The 9,453-nt window shown below is 53.1% G+C and overlaps 1 protein-coding gene across 1 annotated transcript in view; it reads right to left on the bottom strand.

Annotated features, from left to right (window-relative positions):
- Positions 1-1,025: 1,025 nt before the first annotated feature.
- The window catches only part of LOC104385253 (trinucleotide repeat-containing gene 18 protein-like), a 12,833-nt gene continuing 4,405 nt past the window's right edge, over positions 1,026-9,453 (bottom strand). The window contains exons 4-13 of the mRNA XM_009993687.1: positions 8,526-8,667; positions 7,943-8,060; positions 7,575-7,650; positions 7,088-7,196; positions 6,029-6,145; positions 5,248-5,412; positions 3,396-4,693; positions 2,830-3,066; positions 2,216-2,290; positions 1,026-1,880 (exon numbers count right to left, since the gene is read on the bottom strand). Of these exons, the coding sequence (XP_009991989.1) occupies positions 1,674-1,880; positions 2,216-2,290; positions 2,830-3,066; positions 3,396-4,693; positions 5,248-5,412; positions 6,029-6,145; positions 7,088-7,196; positions 7,575-7,650; positions 7,943-8,060; positions 8,526-8,667 (2,544 nt within the window). The 3' untranslated portion in view covers positions 1,026-1,673. The remainder of the gene's footprint in view (positions 1,881-2,215; positions 2,291-2,829; positions 3,067-3,395; positions 4,694-5,247; positions 5,413-6,028; positions 6,146-7,087; positions 7,197-7,574; positions 7,651-7,942; positions 8,061-8,525; positions 8,668-9,453) is intronic.

Consider the following 9,453-nt stretch of genomic DNA (forward strand, 5'->3'; position numbering starts at 1 on the left):
ATTTATATTTATATTTATAATTAAAAAGTTGAATCCATTTAAAGACTTATAATACAGGAGGGCTAAAGAGTCTTTTGGTACATTAAAACTGTACAGGCTAGAACCGTCACTATCCGAGGCGCCGGTGGCCCAGGGTGGAGATGGTACAAGCTCAGCACCATGTGGTTCATTTAAAGGACAAGGGACAACTTCCCAGGGGGTTTCCCTGTCCCCTGAGTCCCAGCCTCCAGTCTCTGGTATGCAGCTGGTACCAGGGTGGATAGTTTCCAATCTGTCCTTGTCTTAAGGATCTCCCCACCAGAGCCTGGGCCGTCGCTCCCGGGCCCTGCTCCGTGTCCTAGCAACGTGTAGTGCGAGTCGGTAGTTGCAAAGGTCAGTGCGTCTCTTGGGAGTTTTTCTTTTAAGTGCAAGGATGTTGCATCGTTGCTTGGTTCTCCTCTGGTGTCCCCTCCGGCCAGCTGCAACCTTGGTGAGGCAGCAGTGATGCCACAGGCCCGACCTGCGCCTCCCCAGAGGGAGGAGGTGATGGTGGTGGCTCTCTGGGAGCCATGGGGAGGGTGGCAGGCTGGATGGAGCAAGATGAAGGGTCCCCTCCCCGAGCCCATGGTTTGCAGGGTCTGGCTGTGGCAGGCACGGCTGGGGCTTCACACTCCATCCCCATTTCCTTCAAATGAGGGGTGAGGGCTTCCCAGCAGCTCCACATCTCTGCTCAGGCAAGGCATGGGGGGTAACGCTGGGAGAGGGATGCTGAAATCTCCTGTGGTCTGCTCTGCTCCAAGCACAGAGCAGTGGCTCTTCCCAGTCATCTCCTGCCCCCCTTCTCTGCACGCTCCAAGATGAGTTCTTTATTCACCAAGTGTCACCCTCTCACCATGCACTTGCTCCCCTAGTGCCCTTCCAGGGCACGAGGAAGGCAGAGGGATGGGAAAGGTGGGTCCTCACTGTTTCTTAGAGGCAGTGGGAAGGCAGCACCCCAGACTAGATGTTGTCTCATCTTCCAGCCAGCTCCTCCCAGCCCTGAGGACCTCTTCTGCCATCTCTGTGCTGGGGCCAGCTCTGCCCCTCCATGCCCCACACTGCCAGCCAGGAGCCTCCAGGGAAAGGCAACAGCAAAAAGGCGCTGAGAGGATCGAGACGAGACGCTGAGAGAGACTCATCTCCTCTCAGTTTCACCCTGTCCTTCCTAAAGGGTCATGCAAAACCAAGCAGGAAAGGGAACATAAGGACGGAGAGGAGCTCCCGCAGAAGGCCAGCAGGTGTCCTTCCACATGCGGGAGGCTTCCGTGGTACTGACGGGGGCAAATGACACAAAAGGGATCCCTCCTGCCGGGGGGGTCCCGCTGGTGAAATGATCACGAGACCCATGTGCTTTCCTGGACCAAAAGGAGGAAGGGAGAAGTTGGTCAAGTGTCACCTTACTTAAAGCCACTTCCAGAAGAGCCTTGTGGTTCAAGCACCACCACCACCCAACGGCATCTTCCTCAAGTCCTGTAGCTGCTTCCCCCAACCCCTTTCTTCAGCCCTCTCCTTCCTCCTCGTGTCTCTCACGCTCTCCTAGCTGTAGTGTGACACAGAAGTCATGAGCACTGAAAGAAACAATCATGTCGTCTGAACAGGCACGTCCTCAGGTTTGTCCTGTCCCTTCCCGGGGGTGGCACATGTCCCCTGGGAGGTCAGCAGATGACAGGGACCCCGTCGGTGTTGAAGATCATGCCCGTAGTGGGCTCATAGGTCCCTGCAAGGTAGTAGAGGTCCTCACTGTCTTGGTATTTCTTTGTCTTTAGCATCTGCTCATACTGATCCAGACCAACAACAAGACACTTGTGTGAGATGGTCTGGACATCATTTTCATCCACGTGAGATGACTGGTAGAGGGCTCGCTGCATTGCAGGAACACAAGGAGGGAGATGGAAATAAAAGGAGCAATTAAATCTCAGCACTTACAGCATCATCTTCAATTTGTAGCAAAAACATCCATCGTAACCGGGCAGGGCTTGTGCACACACTCAAGGAGAACTCCCCACTCATCCCAGCCCAGCAGAGGGGCACTGGGAATCCACAGCTACTCCCACCCTCCCAAAAACACCCATCCAAAGCTGTGGACTCAGCAGCCAAGGCAAAAATCAAGAGCCAGAGAAGCTCAGGGGCATTTCCCTAGCAGCACTTGTTATGGGGTCCCCAGCGTTCTCTCCCAGCCCTCCCCAGTCTCACCAACCTCCATAAAGTCCTTCCTCTGGTTGGATGCCTGCAAAGCTGTGGACAGACTCCTGCCCGACTTCTGATCCCAGCGCTGTGCCCAAGAGGAAGAGAAAGCAGAAAAGCAAAGCAGGTGAATTATTTCTTTTTTGAAGCTAACACTTCCTGCACACCACAAAATCACAGAATGTTAGGGGTTGGAAGGGATATCTGGAGATCAACTAGTCCAACCCCCTGTCACACCCACCTTTACAACCTCCACCCATCTGCAGCCACCAGTAATAAACAGTAAGAGCTGACTGTAAACCACACTGTGCATATGTGCAAAATTCAGTGTTTCTGAGCACCAGATCAGTTGTTTTTACACTGTGAAAAGCCTCCACCCAGCTCTTCACACACTTTTTGGACCAATGCAGTCTTACACTTCCTACTACAATAAAACCCACCCTTCCCCAACTCAAGAGGTAAACACCAGGCCTGTCCACAGCACAGGCAGCCCCCACAGCACAAAACGATGGGGCCACCCCCATTATGGCACCAGTAACACCCCAGGCTGTGGGTGCTTTCCTCATCCTTGGAAACAAAAGGGAACAAGCAGCTTTGCAGCCCTCTCAGCAAAGGAGTCCAGCCTACCTTGCCTTCATTGAGTTTCTTCCCAGGGTTAGTTTCTTCTGGGTGATAAAACCACTTGACTCGGACCACCATATTGTTCCCCCACGACTCCCACATGCTCTGGATGCGGCCGATGTAGGGCAGGTTGGGGCGGCCGGCGGAGAGGAACACCGCGCAGTCCCCGATGCGGATTATCTCCTTGCCCCGGACAATGGCCTTGTAGAAAAGCTTCCTGGCCTTCCCTTTCATTCCTCGTCTCTGCCAAGAGAGGATTGAGCAGGTGAGGAGCCAGGGATCAGCCAGGTCTCCCCCACCCATCACGGCTTGCCCCTCCCTGCATCCCACCCTTCGCTGTCAGCGGAGCTACAGTATCCATAAGCATTCCCAACGGAAACGGGGCAGGTGGCTTCCCTAGACACAGTGAAGGCCAAGCCCAAGATCCTTGCAAACAGGAGACCTTGGCTGGGGACACACCGTGCCAGTACAGTTCCACCACCCCAGGAGAGGGGAAAAGGGAGGGGTAGGAGGCACCACTAGGCAAACGCCAGTGCCGAGCATTAGGGATCGGTGGGACAGGCTCTGGTTACCTGTGTGGGTTTCCCAAACCACTTCCACAGCTGCCGTGCGGGGAGGAAAGCAGCGATCTTGGGCCTGTTCTCCACCGAGGGCAGGCGCTGGCGCTTGGCCAGCTCCTTGGTGGTGGGCAGGTGGATGCCCTCACGTTTTTTGGGCCTGCTCTTGTTGCTGCTCTGCTGCGGTGCCGGCGGCTGCACCGGCTGCTGCACCAGCTGCTTCTGGCTCTGGGGGTGGGAGGAAGCACGAGACTTCCCTGCCTGCTTGGTTTGCTTGGGTGGGAGGGTTTGCTGCACCGAGGAACTTGGCTGGGCCTCAGCTACTTCATCATCAGAGCTACAGGAGGAATCTTCATCTGTAGTGGAAGAGGAAGACGAGCTGGAGCTTGATGAAGAAGAGGTTGATGAGGCTGAGGACGAGGAGGAAGAGGAGGATGAAGAGGAGCTGCTGCTAGAGGATGAAGAGGAGGAGGAGGAGTTGGAGGAAGAGAGAGGGGTGGATGCTCTTGAGCTGGCTGAGCTGCTGTCCTGGGCTTCTCCTTGGTTCTTCTCAGCCTCCTCTTCTCCTTCTGACTCTGAGCTGCTGTCACTGCTGTTGCTCTCAGACTCCTCCACAGCTGCCGGAACTGCTGCCTTTTCTTCCTGGTCCTTTGAAGCACTGAGACTCTCTGCTGAGCCATCAAACTTTCCTCCAAAGCTAGCAGAGGAAGGGTCTCCTTCAGCTGCTTTGGCTCGGGAAGATTTCTGCTTGCCCTCCACACCCACAGCAGTGGAATAGCCCAGCCCCAAGAGACCCTTGCTGTCTCTGCGACTGGCCAGGTTTGAGTCCTCCAACATCCTCATCGCCTCCTTCATCTTCTTTGTCTTTGGAGACATCACACCCTCATGGTCCAGCTTGATCAGGATTTCATTATCATGCTTCCTCTGAGCCTTGACCATGGTGCCAAACTCCTGCGTCTCTTCTGCGGGCCGTCCTTTCTTGGCCTTGGCTTTCGACACTGAAGCATCTCCAGAGCCAAAGGCCGCCAGAGTCCCTGGGAGGTCACCATAGGGTTCCGAGCCCAGGATGCTGCTGAACACAGCAGGCTGGTACGTGGGTTGTGGGGGGCTGTGCAGCTTAGTGGGGATCTTCATTTTGCTGGCTTTTGACCGCTTTTCCTCTGGGGGGGCAGGGGAGGCTCCTGTCGCCAGCGGTTGCGATTTCCGCGACCCCTTCATGCTTGGCTTGGCCAGGCAGGCTGGCTTCTCTGGGACTGCAGAGGGAACTGGTGAAGACTCAACCTGGTCCTTCTCTTCAGGCAAGGCAGCCTCTTCTGCAGAGAGGAAAAAACAGAAAGGACATGATGGTATCCACCCAGATGGGCTTTATTAGCTCAGGCATAACCAGGCACCAATGCTGACCAGTCTCTGGCCAAGAGTGGCTTGCTCCTGACTGCTCAGATGTCCCCAGAGAGGCACAGGTGCTCACTGCTCACTGAACAGCCATATTAAGCAGTCTGGCCCGATTCCAGAACCCATTAGCATTTGCTGGGCAATGCTCAGCAACGCTGCTTCAACTGCAGGGGCACCAAACTGCAAAACTCCTGCATCTTTGGCCCTCCTGATAGCTCCTGAGATGCTCAGCTGAAAAAGAGACACTGCTCTGCAGCCCTGACTGATGGAAGGAGGCTCTGGCAGTGCAGAGCAGCTTCTGAGCCAGCCTCCTGCAAAGTGCAGCCACAGCAGAGAGAGCTGATGCATGGATACTCTGCACTCAAGCAGTGCATCCAGTCCTCTCAACATCTTGCCCCACTTGCGGCAAGTGAGAATGACAGGAATCTGTGCTAGGACTCTCCCAACTCCAGCCCTGGCAGTGGTGACAACCTACCAGCTTTTGCCTTGACACTTGGCTTTCTCCCTCGGCCTTTGCCCTTTGAGACAGGCTCTTCTGACCCCAGTGTAGCTCCCTCTTTTCCTTCTCCAGTGTCTTTGCTGGATTTACGGCTACGGCGCTTGGTGCTGGGCACCAAAAGGGCCGGGGAAGGCTCAGCACCTGGAACAAGTCAAAGAGATGGTCAAATGCAATCACATAAGACAGGTCAGATAGGTAGATAGGTAGGTAGGTAGGTAGGTAGATAGGTAGGTAGGCAGGTAGATAGATAGATAGACAGACAGAAAGACAGACAGATATAAAAATATCACATAACATAGGTTAGATATTAGGAAGAAATTTGTCACCACGAGGGCAGTAAGGTGCTGGAAAAGGTTACCCAGGGAGGTTGCTGATGTTCCCTCCCTGGAGGTGTTCAAGGCCAGGTTGGATGAGGCTTGTGCAGCCTGGTGTCAATGTCTCTGCTCATAGGAGGGGGATTGGAACCTCATGACCTTTAAGATTCCTTCCAACCTTAACCATTCCATGATTCTATGGTAACACAGAGATGATGTAGGGAATGTACCCCTACCAATTCCACAGAAGGGACCAGGCCTTTTCCCCTGTGGGTTATACGCCACCTTAGCTCTGCATGTCAGTAATTGACAGTGTAAACTTTGTGATCGGAAGTCTGTGACCTTGGCCCAAAATTTCAGAGGCAGATGGCACAAAACTCCCTACATTTCATAGTGGGAAGTGTCATGCAAAAAAAGAAAAATTTAAGAGCAGCAAGACTCACACTGGATCTTGTAGTCAGGTGGGAGAAGCCGGATGTGAGACAGCGGGATCCGTCCTGTGTCCCCATCATCAAACTCTACTGTGATGAGATCACCATCTTCCTCCAGATCCAGGGCTCCTGTGGGTTGGGGGAGCAGAAGAAGGGATTAGGGACAAACATCAGAGTACAAATCCCTTCTCAGGGAGTAGGGACATGGGGGAAGACAGAGATCCTGCACAAAGGATGCCATCCCCACCTTTCCTAGGCAGTGCAGGGAGAGGACAAAAGGCTCACTCTGCAACAAAGTCCCTGATAACACTAAACCAGCAGATCCAGTGCAAAAATTCCCAGTCAGCAGAACTGCTGCAGAACACAACAACCACTCCAGTTTGACTTCCTCCCTCTTTGCCTTACTTTCCTCTATTCTTGCAGAAATTCACTTGTTTTCACCACAGAATCTTTCTTTTTGTTCTCCTACCTGCATTTTGTAACTACTCTCTGCAATCACAAGCTGTTGCTTTTCATGTTCCCTCCAAGAGAAATAAGCTGTGTTCCCAGCCTCCCTTCTAGCATCAGCATCACTTCTCTGTAACTCCTAAGTAATTCCTCCCTTGCACACACACACAGTGTGACCAAGAGCCCTAAAGCAAGACCAGCCATGGTAGAACTGTCCAGGGTTCTTCACTGTTTTTTTAATGGGACCAAATGGGGGTGCTGATGTGTCAGAGGCAAAGCTATGAGTGTGCAGGTAATTTAGAAACCTTCACAACCTCAGAAATCCTCGGTGTCTGGAATTAATTCTGACTTTTTGAAATATGTTGTATTTCCTTGATATTTTAAGCTCCTAAATTGTTCATACCTCTTCCTGCAAGAGCACATCTCCTGGACCAACAGGATATTACTGAACCAGCATCACAACTGAGCTGGGTATGACCCAGAGGAGAGGAATGGGCCAGGCTCTGACCTCCGGGACACTCACAGAAGGCCTCAAGGTTTCTCCAGACAAGCCTGACACCCTTCAGGACACTCAGGACTGAGACAACCCTGGTTCACAGCACAGAGCAGCCAGGGTGCCCTTACCTCGGACAACTGTCCCTGGGTAGAGGCAGCGGTACTGCTGGCTCCAGTAGGCTGCAATCCTGGTGCCCTCGGGCAGGAACCGCACGGAAGGTGGTTTCACATCGATGATCTGCTCAGGGCAAGAGGAAAGCAATTACTGATGTTCTTGGCACCAGCAGAGATCAACCCACCACACCTGGCATGTAGCAAAGCAGCTGTGGAGAAGGCAAGGGACTGCTTCCCTGCGGGAAAATGGCCTCCTGTGTGCTCACAGGGCTGGTAAAGGACTGTCCCTTCTGGCATAGAGGCACAGTGGCCACTGTCAGTGCAGGAGCTCAGCCATGGGGCAACCACCCACACCAAGGGGAGCTCTGCCCAGTCTGGCCACAGAGGCAAGACCAGGGTATTCCTGCCACCCCAGCTGGGGGAGGAGGAGGCTTCCAGCTAGCCTATCCACCCCAAAACAGGGCTCAGACACCAAGGACAGACACCCTTTGGCCTCACATACCGCCTCCTGCAAGAGCTGCTCCAGGCAGTAAATGTGGGGACGATTTCCCCTCTCACCTTCCACCACCACACGGTATCTGAAACAGAGAGGCCTGATCAAACACTGCACACAAAAGACATGACCCTCATCAGCGAACACCTCCCTCTGAGCCCTACCACCAGTTTAGTTGAGAGTGTTTAATCAGAGGTAATTGGATTTTCCTCAATGCTGATAAACCAGACTGAACTCTCTTTTCCTCCCTGCTAGACTGTCAGTCTCTCTCCAGTCAGTTCTACACAACCCCCAAATCAATCCCTGCATCAGGGATTCAGGGATACATCCCCGTCCACCAGCAGAGCCAGGGTGGACTCAGCAGCCCCTCAACTCACATGTCAGGTGAGTGCACCGTCTTGACATGGCCTGCATAGAGCAGCTTGTCATCCATGGGGATGAGGACACGCAGCCCATCCTTCAGCTCATCCTTGTCAATGATGCAGGAGCGGGGAGCTGTGAGGTGTTGGAGCGAGGTGGGGATTAGAGAGCATCACACATGAAAATCAAGAGCAAGGGGAGAAGGAAACTTCATACTCCCAGCATCACCCTTCCCAAGGAAATGGCCAGTAAGCCCCCTGCAGAAAGGGCTTGCTCTGGCTTGTTCCTGGCAGAGGAAAATTTTTCCCTTATGGTGATAATGAAAAGCCCCCCCTTCTTGGTAATAATAATAATACACCAGTAAATGAAAATTGGGCAACTCAGAGAAAGGACTTAACCTCGATGTCACAGTTGGCCACTCTGGTAAGGTTTGGTTTTGGCAAGCCAAATTGGACTGGAAAAGTGGTGTCTCCACCCCAAGGTCTAGCAGCTTTGGATGAGGAAAGTGTGAAAGCAGCACAGTCCTCCTGCAGGCAGCCCTGGGAAACCCGCCCTGCTCCTCTAGCTGTACCATCAGCCCCTAGCCCCTCCTGCCCTCACCTGGTGTGGGTGGCCTCTCGACCAGCATGCTCAGAGGGATGTTCTCATCCTCTGAGAAGCTGCTATCTTGGTTGGGTTCAAAATCCTCCTCTGCTGCCATGCTCTCCATGAGTTTGCTGACAGCTCCTCCTTTCCCTCGGTTCTGCAGGAGAGCAAGCAGCACATCAGCTGGCTGACAACAGGCAACAGTTTGATCCCACCTCCCCTTCCTCCAGCAACAAATACCCTGAGAACATTGGGACAAACTTGTCTCCATCCTCAGCAATTTTAATCACACAGAGAGAAAGTGGGTGTAATCAAACCCACTTTTTGGTTGAATACAGACCTCTTGTGTTTTTTTCTGGCCCAAGCACCACTGACAGCTAACCAAAAGCTACTTCACACATCCTAGCCACATGTCACTCCTGGAGGTAAGGGCAGATGCTGTGGAGCAGACAGCTGTAGCTCAGCTCTGCATTCACCATCCCTCTTCACCTGAGACCCTGTCTTCCCTGACCAGGCAGCAGACACTGTTCCTGTATCTTCTCAAAGCCCCACAATCCCTTTCTTGCTCATACACACAGACCATAAGCACTACTCTAAAACACCAGGTGAGAAGATGCAGTGATGTGTGTTGTGATAGGACACAGGACACAGCAATGGAGCAGGAACCAGTAAACTGGCTCGCCCAGTACCGAGCAGAGCGACTCCATCATCATCTCCTTGGTCCTTGCTATTTATCAAAGCTCTCCCTCCACCGTGTGGCAGCCTTAGAGAAAAGCCTGCCTGCTCATTCATTTGGGGGATGAAGGCAAATGAACGCCAGATGGTAGCAGCAGGTACTACAGGATTGGATTTTAGGCTTCTCAAACCAGCATTTTGCTGTAACACACCCAGCAAAACCTGGATATCTGTCTTCCCTCCCTCACACTGCAAAAGTCCAGGGAAA

Source organism: Chaetura pelagica, unplaced genomic scaffold, assembly GCF_000747805.2.
Source record: "Chaetura pelagica isolate M959 unplaced genomic scaffold, ChaPel_1.0 scaffold213, whole genome shotgun sequence".
Taxonomy (NCBI): domain Eukaryota; kingdom Metazoa; phylum Chordata; class Aves; order Apodiformes; family Apodidae; genus Chaetura; species Chaetura pelagica.